Below are 21,752 nucleotides of genomic sequence, written 5' to 3' on the forward strand. Positions count from 1 at the left end.
GCTCTCTAGCAGTCTTCGCAGTTCTATATATATTAATTAATATCCATAACTATTCTTGGCTAGTAATAGCAGTAGTTAATAATTTTACGAGTCTTATTCTTACTAAAGTATACCATAGAAACTTAGTAATAAGCTTTACGGATTAGTTTAGTTTCTAAATTATTAACATTAGGGACTATAAGCAGCTCCTAGTATAGGAGTAATCCTTCCTCTATTTTAAAATTAGGGTTTTCTTTTACAGCTTAATTATAGAGGGCCTTTAAGGAATTAGCCATGCGGTTAATTAGCCCTATTAATTTATCTAAGGACTCCTCTAATAGTGCTAGCTTATTTTACTAGGGGTCTAGCTCCTTAAGGATCCGTAGGTTAAGCTATTTAGAATAAAAGAGTATATATATCTAGTATTAAATCTTTAGCTTATCCTAGGTTCCTATATTTTATTCTCTTTAGGTTAAGGTATTAGCCTTAGAGTTTTACTTGCTAGAACGATATATAATTATAAAGGAGAATTAGGAAAGTATTTTAGCCTACTAAGCTTATTATTTAATAAGCTACTTTATAGTTATTGTTGGTTACACAAGGTGATATCACGTAGCTACTGTTCGTAGATAGTATAATAATTGTTCTGTATTCTTTATTAGGGGGGGAGGCGAGGAGCTTAAGGCTCCTCGCCACACTAGTGCCGCGGCGATACGTGACGGCAACTTGCCGCACGTAACGGCAACTTGCCTATATTCCCAACACTAGCAACTCTTCTTTTACGGTTACCATCTACATATATATACCGCTCGACTAGCATAATAAATATCAATCCTCCTTACTTACTATTGCCATTGTAATATAAGTCTCGTTATCCTAAAAGTTTACCTCTTAGCACGTAGTGCTTTCTTACTTAGGAGTCGTAGGTAGATATCTTATTTGGAGGGCCGCTAAGGCGCTAGTAGTAAGCGAGCTAATAGCAATTTTCTATCCCGGGGATAGAAAATTCTAATTAGCTAGGTTAAGTTAGGGTCTGTAAAATCTAACCAATTAAATAACTTTAACTGCTAGTTAAAGTTCCTAGATATCTTAAGACCTTATATAACTAAGAAATTTCTAGGGACTCCCTTTTAACCTAACCTTTAACTCGTATATATAGAGTATTTATATTAACAAACGTCTNTANTGCNTTATTTAGGTTNGCCTTNNTNATNNNATCTACNNGGTTATCTTAGCTATTAATCCATTAAATCTTAAAGAGTTCTTAACGCTTATAGGATTGCCGAAGTGCCATAATATCAATTATAAGGTGCTTCTCCTTTATAGTACTAAGCTTAACTAAACACTTATAGAGGGAATATAAGTCGGTGTATACAATTATAGGAATAATAGGAAGTTCGAGTTAATCTATAATTATCTTTAGGGTAGTTCTAATTGCAATTGCCATATTAACTCCGCTAACTATTCTATATATCTCTAACGCCAAAACACTTTAGGTAATGCGCTTGCTCTTAGTTAAGCTCTAATAGATAAGATTACTATAGATTATAAAGTTATTCTCTCTAGTAAATTCGTTTATAATAATAATCTTATATCCTAACTAGGAGCTAAAATCTTTATTATTTATAAACAATCTATTAATAAATATAAAGAGCTTAGCGGTAGGAAGATTAATAGGCATATAGAGTAGTCCCTAATTAAGATAGTTTATTTACTAGAAAAGACGTTTATTTAGGGTAAGAACGTCGTCCTTAGTTAGTTCCTAGTGTTAAGCGGTAATAGAGAGATTAAATAAAGCCTTAGGTTAACAGATAAAAGCAACATAAGCTCCGCAAGTACGTTACTCCACATATCCTTACTTTAGGGAATTAATATTAATAACGTTAATCTTCTTACTTTAACCCTTCTGGCGCAGAGTAATAGAATCCTTATTTAGGGAGAGGATGCATCTATTAAAAAGTAATAGTATTATTAAATTAAGCTTTTCCTTTGGCTTTGCTATAAGATTTGCCTTTACTAGCTTATCCTCTTTAAGAGCTAAGAATTAGTTATCTTCTAAGATAATTATATTATTAGTTTATATACCAACAATTCTAAATAAGGTTTTTATGGTTATAATAAGGAAGTAAGGATTAAATATAGAAGTAGTTATTAAAAGCTTCTCTTTATGGTGCTTACTATAGGTAGCCCACTAGTGAGTTCCTACCTCTGCAATTCTATATAATAGCTTAAGCATAACTATAATCGTATCTTTAGGATACTGGTGGCGAATTTACTCTAGAAGGTATACTAATATTAAGCGCTAAAGGTGCGTCTCTAATTAGGTATAGGCCTAGGTAATATCTCGCAAATAAACTACCATTCTATTCTTTATTAAGGAGGGAGCTAATATAATAATAACTCGTTAACTAGCTCGTTAAATCATAGGAGATTACATAAGAATTATCTCCTTACTATTATTATTGTAACCTTAGATAATAAGCCTTAATTTCTTAAATAGGGCGTTAGTAGCCTTACCCTTAATCTCATTGACCATTCTTAACTTAAAGATGCGAACTCCATTAAATTTAATAGGGTTATACTTCTTAAATTTAAAGACTCCTCTTATAATAAGACCGTCGATCTCCTACTTATCGGATGCTTAGAAAGGAGCTCCTAGGGTTATAATATAACCTTCCTTTTAGAGCTGTTTTACGAGCTCAAAGTCAGCCTTCTCTTTAGCTGTTATAAAGGCTATTAATAACTTAACTTTATTTTTAATAGCGGTAATAAATTGTTCTTTAAAATTAACAAGATGTTAGCAATTTTATAATCTCTTTAGGCGACCTCTACCGCGTTATAGTTATAGCGTATCTACTACAATTATATTGGGATTATAGTCGCCTTTTAGAGTATATTAATTATAGTTCTCTTTTAAGGTATCTTCTAGGGTATCCTATAAAGGCTTAGAATTATTATCTTTATAGTAAGGCTTAATAACAGTTAAACAGAATTAAGTAGGTCTGTAAGGCATCTAAATAGTATAAGTTTAACCATTAATTATAATAAGTTAGTGTAGGCCTAACTATCCTCCCTTTTTACGCTATACGCGTACTTTAGACTAGAGTGGCAGATTAAGCGTAGTTAAGGTATTTAGGCCATTTCTTATTCCTAGTGCGTTATTAACCTAGCATATAGCGTAGAGACGTTATACCTCCTTTATTACCTTACGAATAGCCTTAGCTTATTATACAATAAAGGGAGATAGTAGAGAATTATTAGTTATTTAAGGGTAGGCGCTAAAGACTAGTAATGTAGGTATAAGTCCATCTAGGCCAGCGGAATTGTTAATAGCTTTAATAGCTATTTATAAGGTAAGTTCTTCGCTAGCGTTCTTTAGTTCTAAAGAGATAATCTTATATACGCAACGTAATAGTGCGTAATATTACTCTACTTTTCTAATACTATTATATGCCTTAATAGGGACTTCCTTAACCTTAATTGCTATTGCCTTTATCTATTATCGGAATTCTATAAATAAGAAATTCTTTCCTATATCGTAGACAATTTAATTAGGGGGTCCTAAGTAGATATTAATCTAGTATAACTAAAGGGTATCCTATACGTTCCTAGCTAATATATCCTTTAAAAATTATGCGGCTTAGAAGAAGGTTAAGAAGTTAATAACTTAGAGTACTAGCTTGCCGCTAAGATATATAACGTTAACGATAATATAGAAGTTAAAGTTATAGTTATCTTTAAGGGTGAACTTAAATCGGCTAGGGGACTTCTAGTTTATTTAGCAGTAATAGCAGTACTTTATAAAATGCTTAATTGCCTTAACCTTAACTTTATGGCCTACTTACTAAAGAACCCTAAGTAATTAATAAACGGATAGGTGGCTAAAACGACGGTGTAGTTAACGTAACTCTAACTTAGTTAAATAGCTCTAAGTAATACTCTTTTCTGGTTATTAAAGGAGCAGCTAAGGGTAATCCTACTTACGTATAATAGGCACCCGATTATCTCCCTATATAAGCATATTCTTAAGGTTATTAAGCTTAACGCCTAATTTATTTATATCCCTAATACAGAATAAAAATAAAGTATTTGCGGGAATAACATGGAACGTAATATATCCTAAGGGGGTTTAGACCCTAATTGTGCTAAAAGAGATTATAGTACCCTTGCCAAAACGTATTATATATTAGCCTACCATTAATTAGTTAATCTAGATAGAAGTATTAAGTTGTTAAAAAGCTCAAACTTAAGGTTCTCCTACTATAGATACTCCTACGGCTCTAGTATCTGGCATAATACCATAGAAGACATTCGCTAAGTATTTATTATTAAAGAAAAACGCGGAGCTCTCCTTTAGCTTATTAAAGATATCTAATTTCGTAATAAAATAGAGTATAGATTAGTTATTAAGAACAGTAACAGTTTATATACCATCTACCTTACCATACTTAGTAAAGTATTAGTTAGGTAAGTAATCCTTAATTTCTATATCTATAAGGAGTTATTCGGTCTTATTAACCTTACCCTTAAAATCTTCTACGCCTTCGTATTAAACTAGAAAGCTTTAAAAGTAGGCCGTAGTAACCTCGCAATTTCTGATGTTTTTTATACTCTAACGGAACTTATTATATACCTCTTTTTACTTATTAAGGGAGTGTCTAGTTAACTAACAATTTGGCTTCTTATAAATATAGTACTTCTTTTAGCAATTACTTTAAAATAAACCTCTATAAGGACCTCTATAATTACCTTATAGTTAACATTAATTATACCCTCTTCCGTATTCCCTACTACGGCCACTATATATTTAATTAGTCTAGTTATAATTGTATTAGTTGGGAGTACTTAGTTAGGTAAGGTTTTTAGTATAAAGCTGTTAAGGTTCTTATATTCGCATTACAGTACCTATAGCGAAGTGTAGCTTAGCATATACTCCTTTAAACGTGTCTATAGGTTTATATAGCGCCAAGTTATATTTAGGAACGCTATAGCATGCTAAGATAACCTAGTCCCTTAGGCTGTTCTTATTTTAGTAAGTTTTAGTAAGGCCACGTTAGATTTTTTAGAGTTTATTAAAGAGTAGTTAAAGGCACTCTAAATAAGTCTTTATTAGGTTAAAAGCAATAACTCTCTAAAATATAGTCTCCCGCTATTCGGATATATAAAGTTAGCAATTCTTATTAGTCTTAAAGTGGGCTCTAATAAGCTAAAGCATTATATTAAAATTATAGTTTTTACCTATAATATAGTCGTAATAAAATATTGCTGCCTATCCCTTTAATATAATAGAGAAAGCGTAATAGTACTAGTGGCGTTAAATTTTAACCTTATTATAACAGTTATAAAAGACCTATAGTTTTGCTCTAAGTATATTAAACAGTTTTCCTCTAAACTTCTTTTCTTCGTCCAAATATACCTTTATTAGATTCGTAACTTCTTATAGTAAAGGCTTACCGGTTAGCTGAAGTAAAGAAGGTAGAGGCGGAGCAACTCTAAGTAGGAGAGCACCTCTAGGTGGGAGAGCAGCTCTAAGTAGAGGGTTAGCGTTTTAGGGGTTTTAATACAAATTAAAGTTGCCTTCTAAAGAATATAGGTTGTTTTTAGGTTTCCGTAGTTAATATATAATCTTAGCTTCCGTTTATATTAGTTTTTCTATACTAACAATAACGGCCTAAATATTGCTAGCAATTGGGTTACCGTTCTTAGTAACGTATACCCTATTTCTACAGAGGAAGTCTTAAAAATCCCAACCAATATTAATGTTGCTAAGTGCCCAGGTATTAGCAGTCCATCCTATAAAATCCTTCCTAAAATACTCCTATAGTTATAAATCGGCGTAGCATCTATTTTAGTAGAATATAATATAGTATAGGAGAAAGCCGTTAACTTATTTTGCGGTACAAGTTATTATATTAAAGGTAAATTCGTCCCAATCTTTATTAATAAGTTTTGTATACTTAGCTATTCTCGCTTGCAAAAGTGTTCAGAAAAATCGGGGGCTTGGCGCCCCCCCAAAAAAAAGTCGAATTCGACCAATTTGAAGCTTACCACCTACAATAAGCCACCATGCCTATATTACGCTCTAGTAAAGTATCGCATGGCTTAAATAAGCTTAAAACTTAAATATTTAAGCATTAGAATAAGGGCAAAGCATTAATACAGAAGGTGGTAAAGCCTTTGGCCGATTAGCCCCCCCAGTAGCCTAGCAGATATTACCTCTTATATTACCACCAAATAGCTCCCTATATATAACACCTATAGACTTTGCCTATATTTCATTATTTGTACGAACACCTGCCCGCCGAAAAAGTGCCTGCCAATCAACTCCATGGCCAAACTCCCTTACTGATGCAAATAAGAAGGCTTCAAACTTCTCTGTATATCGATCCTCTCCATATATAGGTGCTATAGAGGCGTGGCGGCGTTGCCACTGGTTTAGTAAGTGGAAAGATGGCTCGATTGGATTATAATCAGGTGAGTAGGGGGGGAGGTATAGAAGAAGGACGTGAAACTCATTGCAAGCTTCAAGGACGCCCTAAAATGCAATTAGGTAAAGCTCTATAAAGACTAACTAATCTATACTTACCGCGACGTGGTGCGTACGGCAGTTATCCATTACTATAACTGATCGGGGCCCTGGAAAAGGTGTACACTGAGGAAGAATTACCTCCCTAAGCCACCGTAGGAAGATATCGCCGGTAACTGAGCCTTGAACAATAAGCGTCCCATTAAGGTAGCCCGTGATAGTAAGCGCTGGTAGTATACTCCAGCGGGTGCTACGCCTAAGTAGCTGTACGTCAATAGCTGGTAGGCCTCTTGGTGCAAAGCCGTACTTCCTTAATAAGGTCCTTTCGTTTGCGGCGCTCTCGTCCACATATACCAGCTGGTCCTCAGTAAAAGCTGCTAAATCAAGATAGTACTGTAAGCGCCTTCCTTCGTCGCGCTGGCTAGCAACTCGCTGAGTAACCTTTCGGGTAAACTCCCTGCGCTTAATTGTACGACAGACAGTTGATTCTGATATCCATATATTGTGATTCATAAGGATCCAGTGTCGTATTTCATCAAGATAGTGGGTAGGCGCCCGCATAAGTAACTCCACGACGTCGTCCTCTATGGCAGGTGTAATTAATCAACGTCTGCCGAATGGCTGAGGCTCTGCATGTAGAATTGGATAAACAGCTCCATGCTCTTTTAGATTCTTAATAAACGAGTAAACAGTACATTGAGCAACTTCCGGGTGCCTTATAACGATATTCTTGGTAGATATAAGACCAAAATAGTCGCTTTCAATACTGGCGACGATATGGGCAGGAGCCCGCGGTGGCATAGTGAAAGCGGGAAGGAACGGCAAAAATAGACCTGTAATACTATGTAATTGATAAATATATACTTTTTGGGCATTATTTAGGCTTACCAAAGGCTTCGTGGTGGGTCTATATCAGGTAGTCGTCAAATGGTCGAATTCGACTTTTTTTTTTTGTGGGCGCCAAGCCCCTGATTTTTCTGAACACTTTTGCAAGCGAGAATACCCCTAGTAGTAAGGAGTCTTTCTAGTTATTTAAAGTAGGCGTAGCTATGTTTTCGGAGGGAGGGAAGTGTTATTAGTATAGGGATTGTTATTTGGTATACGTTCGTGATATATATTTGTCGTTTAGTACACGTTTATTATTTAGTACGCGTTTAGACGTATATTTGCGATTATAGGGCTTAGGACTAGTTCTAGCCTTAAATCGCGAAGACTTATAAAGCGTGTTATTCTACGTAATAGACGCAAGAATCTGTAATCTTAAAAAGGCTCAGGACCAGTTCTGGCCTTTAGATCCTTAGATTCGTAGAAGAGTTCTATTTAAGGTTTAGGACCAGTTCTAACCTTAAAAGACAGCTTCCTTTAGCACAAGTAGCACTAGTATAGTGGCTCGTCTCTTCTTAGTAATACCTAGCTGTTCTATAGTATAACTATAAAGTTAACCACTAATTAGTGTTGGTTACACAAGGTAATATCACGTAGCTACTATTCGTAGATAGTATAATAATTGTTCTATATTCTTTATCAGGGGGGGGAGGCGAGGAGCTTAAGGCTCCTCGCCACACTAGTGCCGCGACGACACGTGACGGCAACTTGCCGCACGTAATGGCAACTTGCTTATATTCCTAACAGTTATAAAGTACTCTAGGGCTTTATAGTCTATATATATCTTAATCCAGGAGTTTATACCCTTAAGCTCTACGCGCTATTAGGATAGTAATTAAATAATAGCTAGCATTTCTTTATTATATACTTTATAGTTATACTTACCTAGGTCTATTATCTTTAAGAAAAAGGTAATAGGGTACTATTTACCATCCAGGTGTAGCTATAATAAGATTCCCACTATAACCCTATTAAAAGCGTTCGTTTCTAACATTAATTTAAGGTCTAGGTTATAGTAATAAAGAATTAAGGAAGAAATAAGCTAATCTTTAACTCTTTAAAGGCTTCTATATAGTTATTATTAAAGATAAAAGGCGTGTCTTTCTAGGTAAGTTATATAAAAGGCTTTACTATAACTCCATAGTTATAGATAAACTAGTAATAGAAATTATAAAAATTAAGGAAAAACTAGATCCCCTTTATAGTATATAGGGGCTTCTAGTTATAGATTACTTTAACCTTCTTAGGGTCGACTTTAATCCTATCTATACTTATAATAAACCTAAGGTACTTTATACGTTTTACCCCAAATTCGCATTTCTTAATATTAACTTATAAGCCTATGTTCTATAATCTCTCTAGGACCTTCTTAATATAAACTTAGTATTTAAGTTTATTATCTAAGTATATTAGAATATCGTCTAGGCATATTATATAGAATTTATTAAGGTAATTAAAAAGAACGTTATTTAGATACCTTTAGTACGTAGCTAGCCTATTTATTAGTCTAAAAGGAAGAACTTTATATTTATAGGACCTATAATAAGTACAGAATATTATTAAATCTTTAAATATAGGGTTTATTCTAATTTAGTAAAAAGCTTGGGGGATATTAAGCCTAGTAAAGATTTTAGCCCCGCTTAGGCGCGTAAGGGTCTTATTAATTAAAGGAATAGGGTACTAATCCTTTTAAGTAATAGCGTTTAGCTTTTAGTAGTTAATATAAAAATAAAGGCCTTTATTAAGCTTTTTTATAAATAGAATAGGGGAAGTAAAAGGGGCTTAACTTAGCCTAATAACCCCTTTATTAAGGTTATTAAGCAAATGCTACTTTATTGCTTTTAGCTTATCCATTAATTATTAGTAGAGGGGGATATGGCCTAGTAAGTTATTAGCTTTTAATTAAATCTTATAATTATATACCCGGTAAGGGGGTAACTTATTTAAAGCCACTTTTAAGAATACATCCTTATAATTTATATAGATAGTAAAAAGGAGGCATTTAACTAGTTTTTTATCGGTTTCCTTAGCTAGCTTTTCCTCCCTATTATTAATAATTTAGTTAATTTTATATAGGCTTATTATAAAGACCTTATTGTTCTTTTAGTATATATTAAAGTGGAATACTATAGCGCTAATTATAGTAATATCTACTATAGGGGGGTTATATAATAATAGGGGCGTATATAACTTTAGGGGCTTCTAGGGTATTAGCGTTATTATTACTCTTTTTAGCTTCTATCGCATCTTTTAGAGGTTATCCCTTATATCCTATTAATATATTCTTCCCTATACTAGTTAAATCTACGCAATTTAGACATTATTTATATTACTATCTATCCTACTGCTATATATAAAGTCCTCTTTAAATATAGCACTTTAGGAGAGTATCTTTATTGGTATAGAGTTCTTTCTAGCTTCGCGGTAGGCGTTTTCTTAGGTAAAGGCTAGGTTATAAGCCTAGACATCCTACTAGTAGGTAAAGTTAGCCTTTACAGCTAATATCTTACGGTTAGTTTAGATTTCCTTAATAAAGGAGGGTACCTTTAGTCTATCCTCTAGCTAAATAAGTTATCTTTATTATATATTTAGCTAAATATTAAAATAGGACATCTATTTTTGGCTAAGGATTATATTATAAAACCTTAAGTCTAAAATATAAAAAGGGATACTATATTAGCGCTATCCGTTAAAAGTAATATATAACTTTAAAATATAGGTAACCAGCTAACCAGCTTAGCTATTATAGCCTTTTACCTAGATAGGCTTCTCTAGTTAAATAGCTTTTATATTTAGAAACCTAGCAACATTATTTATATAAGTAGTATTTATAAAGGCGAAGCTATTTACTCTAGTGTTAATAAGGGCGGTTATATTAACTCTATATCTATTTTAAGACACTATACACAAAACTATAAAGTACTTTCCACCTATTAATTAATTAAGATTAATTTCTTTAAGATTAATAGGGTACTCTAGGGGGGAGTCTTTCCCTAGGGTTTTTCTTTTCCTAACTCGTTAGACGTTTCTCCTTCCTCTATCTCCTTAATATCGCCTATATTCTTTAGCTTTAGGTAAAATAAGATAAAGTAATTCTCCTTATTAATAATTCATTGCTTAACGTCCGATTCGGATCCCTATTAGGCCCACGCGGACTACTCCTTATATACATATGGGGAGAAAACTCTATTTAAGAAAACCCCGTAATCTATCTCCCCGCCTTTTAGGACTCGCCTATAAGGCGCCTGCGAGGCGCCTATAAGTCACCTATAGTGCTCCTACTACCTTACTTTTTGACCTCCTTAGGAACCACTACTACCGTAATAAGCCTATAGACGCGCTAGTATTGTAAACTTTACTTTACTGCTATAGAGTTATTAGGGGGCACCCGTTGCTCGCCCCCCTACCTTTTATTGCTATTTCCTTTATAACCCGGAACTGGTTTAGTACATTTTAGCTAATAAGCCACTAGGTAACCGCCTTAAGGCCTTTTTATATTAAGAGTAGTATCTTATAGTTCTCTATGCTAGCTACTAAGAATATTGCTTCTTAGTTAGTACGTAAGGGGCATAGCAGTATTACGTACTTTAGTATCTGTCTTAGCTAGCTACATTCGCATCTTAGGCTACCTACTAGGACACCCACCTAGTAGAGCCAGTCTTTTAGTCCTATTACTCCTATTCTTAAGAGTGTTACTATTATATTTTCTACCTTTATTAGGCCTTCTTAGAGCCCTAGAGTGTTTACCCCCTATAGCGTTAACTATGCTATAGCTTAGGTTCTTCTTGCCTTAGTTAACCTCTATACCTTTAACTCCTATACGCCTCTCTAGCGTTAGTCCAGCTAGTATTATATTACGGTAGTTAGTTTCCCGGCGTTCTTTTATACTTTACTTTAGCTCTTTTCTCTCTCTTACTATTGTCCTTGCTAGCCTCTTACGCGTCTCCCTTCCTCCTCTATATGGGCCTGGGCCCTAAAGCAGCACTATTTTTTTTTTACTTTCTTTACCTATTTCTCTAATATATCTTCCCTACTTTAGGGTTGTTAGTTTGTTCTCCTATAAGGCGCCTTAGAATCCCTCTATAGTTTATTTAGGCGTGTCTTAATATACTTTATAACATTAGAGTTATATTCCTTTTACGCCCTTTATATTGCAGCGGCTTTAATATATAGTTATAGGGGGGGAATATTAGCTTCCTTCTCAAGCAGTACTGTAGCCGTTCGCTTATATCCGCCTATTATACTCCAGAGGCAGGTTATTTAGACCTTTTAGAGTGGTTTAAGGAGCGATTTAGGGGGGCCTTTCTCAGATTCTCTAATGGCCCAAATACTGGACCTATACGTTATGGTTGGCCGGACAACTGCTATATATAATAGGCGTGACCTCTAAAAGCATGGGCCCTATATAGAATTAACGATCCTAGATAATATAATATACTATACTTAGCCCTTACGGGTCGCTTAGGCCGCATATGCGCTCCACCAAAGCTTACTATCTACCTATACTCCTAATACTCTTAGGCCCTAAACTGGCTGACCCCTAAAGCCTTAAATGCGAATTATATGCTAGAGATCTGCAGATTAGTTGCGTTTTCTTATAAAATAGATTAGCTGGTACTTCTCTAGTGAGAATTAGACTCTATATTGTCTTGCCTATTCTATATAGGTATTATAAGCTTTCTCTAGCGTTCTGCAATTCTTTACGGCTGTTGGCCCGTATATAATTAGGTTTATATTGTCGATAAAGCCTATCCCCTAGGTCGCCCCTTCCTTAAAGGAGTTAAGTAGGTTGCTTATAAAGAAAAGGAAAAGTATAGGCGAGAGGGGTAATCCTTATAGTATTCCTATTGCAACTACAATAGGGGGGCTTTAGTATCCGCTAAAGACTAGCGATGTTTCTTTTTAGCCTATAAACCCTTAAATAAATTATATAATCCATTTTAGGAAGCCTTTTGCTCTAAGGATATATAGGAGACGCTTATAGGGTACATTGTTGTAGGCGCCACTAATATCTAGGCTAAGCATTGATACTATAAAGTCCCTTCACATTACCTATGCTGATTTAATAGTAGCAGTGAGTAGCGTAAGTGCTAATAGTGTTAAGCGGTTCTTTCTTGCCCCTATTTAGCTTTATAGTAGTAAGGCGTGTTCCTTTACCGTATCTACTATATAGTCCACTATTACCCTTTCTAAGATCTTGCTAAGGGTATTCTCTAAAGCAATAGGGCGGTAGCTCCCTAGAAATAAGTAGTCTACTTTACCTTCTTTATATAGGATAAACGTTATTATAGCTCTTCTAAGTCTTAGGTAGTAGCCTATTATAAAGTATACTCTAGCTACATCCACAAGCTAAGGTGCTATTAGTAGTCCGTAGGTCTTTAGGGCTTTATTTAGGATTCCATCTGGTCCTAGTACTATATTATTTAAAAGGCGGCTAATAGTTCTAGCCATTTCTTTAGTTGTTATATCACTATTAACCCTTAGGCAAGTCACTAGTGCTTCGCCTATAATATCGCTAAGGTCTACTAGAGCTAGTTAGGGGGAAAATCTTTCTATAAGGATTTTTGCCTTCTTATTATTATTGCTTATAGCCAGTAATTTACCTGGTCTTTATAGGGGCGGAAGGTATAGGTCTTCTACTAGACGTCCTACCTTTCTCTTTACCTATTTTGCTATCTTCTAAAGACCTTTATTATGGGGAAGGCTTAGGTTAGTAGTATGCTTATTTATAAACCGTCTTCAGCTATTCCTTACTTCTTTTTTTAGGGTATTCTTTAGCTGGTTTCTTATGTCTTTATAATGTCTCTCATCTTTAAAATTATGGCTACTTATATATTTTCTTCTTACTCGTTATTGGCTAGTAATAAGAACCGCGTATTATACGGACCATACGTATTACGCGTAGGGGCCCGCTTTTAAGACTGGGCAGTACTCTTCTAACCTATTTTTAATTGCTGCCTAGATCCTTTCTAGTCTTTAGTTGATTTCCTTAGGGGTAGCCACTAAGCCTTGCTTATTTGGTATTAGGTAGATTTCTTCTAGGTCTTAAAGTTGTTGTTTAACTATATTAAGGAAGCTGTCTATTTTAAGCTTTCTTATTATATATTTTTTGCTATTTAATTATGCCTTAATATCTAGATCTAGCTGTATTTAAATAGGGATATGGTCTAAAGCGAGTGCCTATTCTTCTTCGGGGTTATATCTTTTAAGTCTTTGGTATAGGCCTTTGTCTATAAATATAAGGTTAATTATACTTCTAGCGGTGCCTCGTTACCATATAATTGCTCCTAGGGGGGTGGCTAGCTTAAGGCCCCAGGTGTTTATAGCTTTTAGTAGGCACTCTACCTATCGTCTAGCAGCAATATAGATACCCCCCTACCACGGGTAGTAAAGGTTTATATCTCCTAATAGGATAGACTCTATATCTTTGGTTTCTAGTAAGCTTATTACTAATATAATATTCTCTATTTATAGGACCCCTTTAACCCTAAGGTTATACACATTAATAATCTAAACCGGTCCCCTATATGTCTGGATTATTATAACTATAATATCTAGGTTAACTACCTGCCATAACTATAAGGATAGGCTGATAGCCTTACTAATTATAAAGTATACGCGTATAGCTGCTTTTGGTTTATATAGGAGCTGGAATCCTTAGGGGTAGTATGTTAATTATATATAGGCATTATAATACAGCTCTTATATAGTAAGGATATAGTATTTCTCTAGGTCTAAGCTATCTAGCAAAGGCCTTGTAAGATGGTGGTTTATATTGCCGCAGTTATACTATATAATGGATAGGTAGCGGACCCCCAGCGGGGGTCCTTCGCCTCTCCTTCGTTCCTCGCTTCCTCTATTTCCACTTTTTTTAGGACATTTAGAGCTTCTATCTCTTATGTCTACATCCTAGTTACTACTTATTTTATATAAAGCTTTCTATTCCCGTGTTTTATGTTTCTAATAGCGCTTCTATATCTAAATCTATTATTATCTCTAGTTCCTCCCCTATTCTTACTAGTTGGCTATATGCCCTTTAAGAGTCGGCTGTAAATGTTATATTTACCGCGTTAAGTCTAATTCTTAATTATCCTGGTCTTAAGCTTGCTATAGTTGTCTATAATAGTCTTCCTATAGGGCATCCTCTCCCTTATATCCCCTATGCCCCTTATATCCCTATATAGTCTGGTAATATCACGTAGTAACGCTTTTAGCCCATTAAGGCTTAGGATAGCTGGCCTAGCCCCCTAGTATTAAAGGTAGGAAATACTAGAAAGGCACCTGCGCCCCCCTAGCTTATTGCCTGTTGTTTCCATTTATATAACCTAGCGTATAGTTATTCCCGCAGCTGTTAAGCCCTTACCTTCCGTCTCCTATATTTAATGCAGTCTCCTCTCTCTTACGCCTTATGTGTGCTTTAGTGGCAGTTTACGTATTTTATTTAGTCTTAATTTAAGTAGTTTCTTATATTATAGGGGCCTATATAGTGGCCGCAGCACACCTATACTGCGTATGTGGATTAGGTGTGTCCCCATTATACGTAGCGGTAGTATTATTCTAGGCGGAGTTTATAGTTATAGAGCCTTACGTCGTATATAAGGCTATTTATAATAATACCTTTTTAGATAAAGAGTTTTTGCATTTCTGGTATATATATGCTAACAATAAGGGAGCTATGCGTTTAACCGGCGTCTCCCTAGCGAGTCTCTGGCGACCCTTATATTCTTTTATTATTCTTATTATATGCTTAGTTTGCATTTTCCTATTAAAGCTATTAGATTTAGGTAATCTTAAGTCCTAGTATAAGGCGTTCCGTTTATTTTACTATCTTATATATAGTTGCCGTATTATCCGCCTAGCGTCCCTTTTCTACCCTAAGGCTTAGTGGAACCGCTAGGACTTCGACTAAGTAATCTTTATAGAGCACTTTTATGCCAATACGTTCTCCTAGCCTGTCCCCTACCCTTATAGCTTATTCCTTTGCCTATTAGTCCCTTAGGGTAACTCTAATATCTTCGCTCTTAAGGTATTAGACTATAACAGCGTTATAAACCTCTTTATAAATTTCTATAAGGACTTCTATTTCTAATTATCCCCTAAGCCCCTCTACTTTCTCTATATTTAGTTATATTATAATTATATATCTAGATATTATCTTTAGGGGGGTAGGCTCCCTATGCTATAGAGGCGCAGCTACGGCGGCCTAGGTGCGGTTCGCCGGTAGGGAGAGATTTTATTTATTTTTAATTTTGCTTAGCCGTTAAAGGATTTAGTTAAGGGTTTGCTAAAGGGGCACCTAAGGTACGCTAGATTGGCGGAGCCATTCTACTAGCTATATTAGTTCGTTATAGCTAATGGTCACTCCCCTATAACTATAGATACTAGACGCGTTTAATAGGCTTTATATTTTATTAGATGCCTTCTTAATAGAGGTCTTTCCGTTTTATGGTGTGGTATTCACCCGTTCTTATTATGGAGGGCTATTGCTGGGCGTGGTTCTGGTGGGCGCGCGCGAGTGCGAACCACCGTCGTTCGACGTGTGCCTCCTCTGCGATGCATATATCTTAGGGGGATTCTCTAGGTGTTTTTCAGGGTTCTTTTGGTTGTTTTTGGTCTTTTTAGGCCGGGTGTAGCAAGAGCTCCTTTTCTATTAAATAAATATATAAGGTAAGCCGCTAAGGCGCTAGCTTTGGGCGAGCTAATTATAGGTCGGCAAAATTTGGCAGAATTTGGCAGGTAACGTACAATAGCGCCGCTACACTAATCTCTCTCTAAACCCCTTCTAAAACAAGCCCTTATAATCTCCCTTTACTATAAGGTAATAGCAATTAGGGGCTAACTATAAGAAGAGGGGGCAATATAAGGGATATTATTGCGATTACCTTAGGTTGCCCTTAGAATAACCCCTAGACACCCCTTAGATAGCTATTAGTTATATACTAAAGGCACATGCCTATAGTATATAGTCTCTATAATCCTAGAGGCTTTACCTTCTTAAAAATTTATCTTTTCTACAATTTATCCTATTCCTATAATCGTGCCTTATAGGCTTCTATTTATAAAGTTCCCTTATACTTATCTCTATAAGCTTTATAGCAGCTTTATATAGCCTATATTATTAGTATAGTAGACTATAAAGTATAAGACTAGTAGAAAAGTAAATTTAAAGACTACCTACTAGTTAAGAACTAATTTCTATAAAATAAAGCCCTAAAATTAGTTTTAAAAGCGTTTAGAAGATTTTCTAGCCAAGCTATCCCTTCGCACGTTGGAGTCCTACACTTGGCGCCAAGCCTAGGAACATCGTGCCCAGCTGTACACACGGGCGCCCAATGCGCGCCTCTTATTGGCCAGGCCCTTATCGATACCGTAGGACGCAAACCAACGTGCGAAGGGATAGAGATTAAAGCCTTTATTCCTCCTCTTAGAATTAGGGTTAAAAGGCTTTGCAATAGCTATGTATTAAAAATCCTAAAGGTTAAGAAAAACTACGTAATTAAAATGGTCTATATAGAAGATAGGGATAAAGATAGAGATAAACTAGCAGTTAGCTCTAGTTCTAGCTCTAGCTCTAACTCTAGCCCTAGCCCTAATAACTCTATTATAAAGTATCTCTTATAGCTAAAAATATATATAGCTACTATCTCTAACCTTTAGAGTTTAATAGCCAATTTAAAACTAGAAAATAGATAGAATATCTCTAGATTAATAAAAATCGTAGTCTCCTCCTATTTCTATATTCTTTTCTATTTTAAAAGGTAGTAAAGACAAGGCTATCTAAGAATATTTAAGACTAGTAAAAAATCTATAAGAATCCTTAGAGTGGGACTTAGTAGATATATATTATATAGATAGCTTTAAGAGCAGTAGATTAAGTATAGTAATTATATATAAATAGGAAAGAGAAATAGAATTAAATATATAATAAACTAGGATTTAGGGCCCTATATAAAAATTATAGATAAAGAACTCTATATAAAGACTAAAAGAGAAATAAGTCTATATCTTTATAGATAGCTAGGCGGCTATTAAAAGAGTATAACTTAATTCTCTTATAAGAGGGCAAGAATTGGCTTTTAAAGTTATATAAAGCTATTTCTATCTAGTTAATAAGAATATCTTTATTAACTTTTATTAGGTTTCTAGCTACCTAGAATCTATAGAAATAAAATAGTAGATAAACTAGCTAAATAGGGCCTTTTTAAAAGAAAAATATAATCTTTCTATACTTCTTTACCCTATATAGGGAATAGTAATTTTTTATCTAATGAATAGAAAATCCTAATTAGTCTATTTGGTAGTAAGCTCTATATTACCGCCTAAATTTAGAATGTAACGTGTCCCGCTCCACGTCGCTATGTGGCCAAAAAGACAGGCAGTGCTCGCGAGAATATCGCGACTGTTGCGGGATCCACTATATGTACTCTTACAGATATGGAGTCAGTTTTCCTCGATCACGTGACTCGCATGATCGACTCTCGGACTTCGCCGCCTGTCGTCGCTCCTTTTTAGCTTAGCCCCGTGGCTTAGTTATCGGCAATTCTTATTGTCCTGCTTTTTCGATCAGTCGTTCTCCTCACCTTCGTCCAACTTCTTCTCACGCCCTCATCACCTGCCCTTCCTTTGTCGCTCTCTCATCTTCAACTGACTTCAGCGTCCCTCTTCCATTGTGATCTCCCAACAACATCGACTTCTTCCACGCAGCTACCTGACACAGCCGCTGTCTGACATCGATTTTGCGACGACTTGCCACGTCGCCTGTCGCCCATCTTCACGACCACGAAGTCGCCCTTGCACATCACTGAAGGTGAGATCGTTGGAAGCGTTGAGTGAGCTAAAGCTGGGTGGTATATTTGATTGAGCTTGCATATCTGGGAGGGTTTTCTGCTTGAGCTTCTGGTAATTCAATTCTCTCCACATCCGGACATTCCGGTTGCGCAGTGTTGCGACTGCTCCTGCACTCTCTATCTTGTGTACTTGAATTCTTTCTATTGCTCCCATCATCTAGCTGTTGCAGTTGGGCTCAGCTCGTTCACAATTCAAAATATCCTTTTTGCCTGGTCCTTCGTGGCAGACCAACGGATTCATTTCACGGAGTTCACTGTCATTCGTTCTGCTCTGACAGCGTGCTCTGACACTTAAACTCTGTCCGACTTGAACCTTACCAAGCCACAATCTAAAAGATTTACTGCCGACAATAAGCCGGTGTCTGATAAAAGCTTTCCTAACGCCCGACGATTCCCACACAATATTTCGATACCATTGTCACGACTCTTGGAAGAGTCGTTCACAGTCCACCAAATCCCTTCGCTACTGAATTAGACCCCGATATTTGTTGTCGTATCATGGCGTCCTCTGTGTTTTTCAAATTCAAGTCATCCAAGGAACCTCAGCGCATAGCCTTTGATGGCACTGGCATATCTGTTTTTGAGTTAAAGAGAGAAATTATTACGATCAGCGGGCTGGGTGATGGTACAGACTTTGACCTTGCTATCTACAACGAAGATTCCAATGAAGAGTACGACGATGACACAACTATAATACCTCGCTCTACTTCTGTTGTCGCTCGACGACTACCTGCAACTAAGCCGGGACATGGAAAGGCAGCCCGCTATGTCTCTGGTAAAGCCCCAGTCAATGCCAAGAATACCCATCGTGTCGAAACACCTGCTTCAAAACCCGCTGTTCAAGGGAAAAGTGCACCTGTTGGTATCGGCGCTGCAGACATGAGCAGTGCTCAGACTGAAGAAGAGAAAATCGCAGCAATGTTCAAAGCAGGTGCCGATCAATGGGAACAGCAGCAACAGCAGATGGCCAATGCAAAACCGGTCCATCGCAGCACTTACAAAAGTAAGCCGGTCAATGTGCCGGATCACGATCCACCACCCGGCTATATCTGTTACCGATGTCATGAGAAAGGTAAGTCTCGAAATATTATCTATATACGTAATGACTACTAACCGTCAACAAGGTCATTGGATCCAAGCTTGTCCAACAAATGACGATCCTAACTTCGAAAGTCGTCCTCGAATCAAGCGCACAACTGGCATTCCCCGGTCATTCTTGAAGACCGTAGAGAAGCCAGTTGCTCCGACGAACGACGGTTTGACGGACAATTCAAAGCAGCCGTCAGGGGTTATGGTAAATGCTGAGGGAGAGTATGTAATTGCAGAACCAGACAGGGCGTCGTGGGAACAGTTTCAGGCGAAGGCCAAGGCATCTGCGGCACAGGCAGAGGTGGCAGCCACAGGAAGCAAGGAGCTTCGAGACCGCGGACTGGAGTGCCCGATTGACAAGCGCATGTTCGTGGAGCCAATGAAAACTCCTTGCTGCGGCAAGACATACTGTAACGATTGTATTGAGAATGCTCTTGTCAATAGTGATCTAGTATGTCCAAATTGTTCCAAGGAAGGCGTGCTCATTGACGATCTTGTCACCGATGAAGAGATGGTGGCGAAGATCAAGGCTTTTGAGGAGGAAAAGGTGGCTGAGAGAAAGGCAAAGGAGGCGTCTAAGAGTCCGAAGCTTGGAGCTGCTTCTCCAGCTGTGAGTGGAGACGATGTTGCCAAGGCTAAACCAGAAGCAAATGGGGAATCCAAGTCCAAATCCAAATCACCTTCTCCTTCACAATCTGGACCTAATACACCTTACACAGTAGCTGTAAAGCCCGTTACTAATGGCACATCGAATTCTAAGAAGCGACCTGCAGAGGAAGAATTGAAGAACGATCGAATGCCAGCCCCCCCGACCGCGCCGGCCGCTATGCGAAAGCAGCAGCAGCAGCAGCAGCAGCAAGCAGTCCCAAACAACCTAGAGCAAGAATTCATCAACCAAATGGAAGCCCTTGGAAATTTACCTCTCTCTAATCAACCTTTTCCCAATGCTAACATGGGCATGCAAATGAGCATGCCGCAGATGATGGGTATGCCTCAGAACATGATGAATCCGATGATGATGCAGGGAGGCGCTGGCAATTGGCCCATGTACAATAACTACCAAGACATGAATGGTATGGGATACCCAAATCAGAATGGCATGATGAACAATATGGGCTTTCAGCAGGGTGGCGGCATGTATGGGAATTACCCTAACAATATGGGCCAGGGATATCAGCAGAGCTGGCAACAAGGTCAGGCCGGCTGGGGTGGAATGAATATGGGCGGTATGCAAGGGTCGGGTCCACAAGTCCAGAACCAACACCAGATACAGCAACATCAACAGCGTCCACCGCAAGCACCACAAGCTCCGGCGAGTATGCAGACCGGGAATGTGGTAAAGATGGGCGTTTTCCCAAACCAGCAGCGCACCGTGTTCAGCGAACCATTTCCAAATGAGGAGGACAATGCCTACTTCAGGAAACCAGTAAACCCACATCGACACCAGAATCGACAGCGGAGAGCGAGACCGAGTGATTATACCGAGTTATGATCCATGAATCTTTGACATACTCTTTGGTTGACATATCTTCAACGATTTTCCTCAACAACCCATCACAGTCTAGGTGTTCAACATTGGCTTCACTACTTTAAAGCATTTGTTAGCCTCTCGTTTCCTACATTTCGTCTCCGTCAAATTAGCATCGCATGGCGTTTCGGTGTACAAGATTGAGACTCCGGACTCCCCTCGTTTTGGGAAATCAAATCCACCCAATGTTCCCATGGTGGTATTCGTACGAGGCATCTTGGCCATCTCGGTGGCCCGGCGTTTTTGGCACAACCATGTATTCTCCTTTTTCTGAATATAGTCTTCAGGCTTTCTAGTTTATCAGGGTGGGTTTCTCTTGGAATGGTTTCGCTAGTGGCGTTAGCATATCACAAGGTGTAGAGAGGTGGAGGACAGGAGGAAGGAGCAACGGCCTTTACTCAGCTCTTGGTGGGAGATGAAGTCTTTATTTATCAAGCGAGCAGGCTCAATAATGTGAGCTACGGAGTTACGATCTCGTTCCTAGGGCTTGAGCACAGAAGGAATCCAGAGTTAGATACTCCCTATCTATATCAGTCTAGATAATAATCAAAACTATCAAAATTTCGCAAAAATTTCCCGAGCAAATTTGCCATATGAGGTGGTACCGTCAACTCTTCAAATTTTCTTTGGACCTTGGTTGAGATTTTTCTATGTAGAAGTTTCTTATCTTAAAGATAAGGCTGCGCGGCCACGTGGCATATATTAAGAGGCTAAAATATAAAAAACGTCCTACCAATCCAGATGGTATAAGAGCCGTACAAGATCTTTGGAACCAGAGGTATGGCTCAGAATTAGAAGGAGAAGAGTGTCTTCACGTGTTATTGTATAGTGTAAGAAAGGCTCTAGCTTAAGTTTCGGTGTATCTTTACGCCTAAGTTACCGCAATATAGCAAGACGG

At 37.2% G+C, this 21,752-nt stretch overlaps 1 protein-coding gene across 1 annotated transcript; it reads right to left on the reverse strand.

Moving 5' to 3' along the window:
* Positions 1 to 6,379: 6,379 nt before the first annotated feature.
* Positions 6,380 to 6,823, reverse strand: K441DRAFT_422586 (uncharacterized protein; the record flags this gene model as incomplete). Its single annotated transcript, XM_067641558.1, has 2 exons — positions 6,380 to 6,501; positions 6,562 to 6,823. Coding segments are annotated over 2 exons (384 nt in total), but the record flags the coding sequence as incomplete, so codon positions are not given.
* Positions 6,824 to 21,752: the final 14,929 nt, after the last annotated feature.

This window comes from Cenococcum geophilum (assembly GCF_001692895.1).
Source record: "Cenococcum geophilum 1.58 unplaced genomic scaffold K441scaffold_74, whole genome shotgun sequence".
NCBI lineage: Eukaryota > Fungi > Ascomycota > Dothideomycetes > Gloniales > Gloniaceae > Cenococcum > Cenococcum geophilum.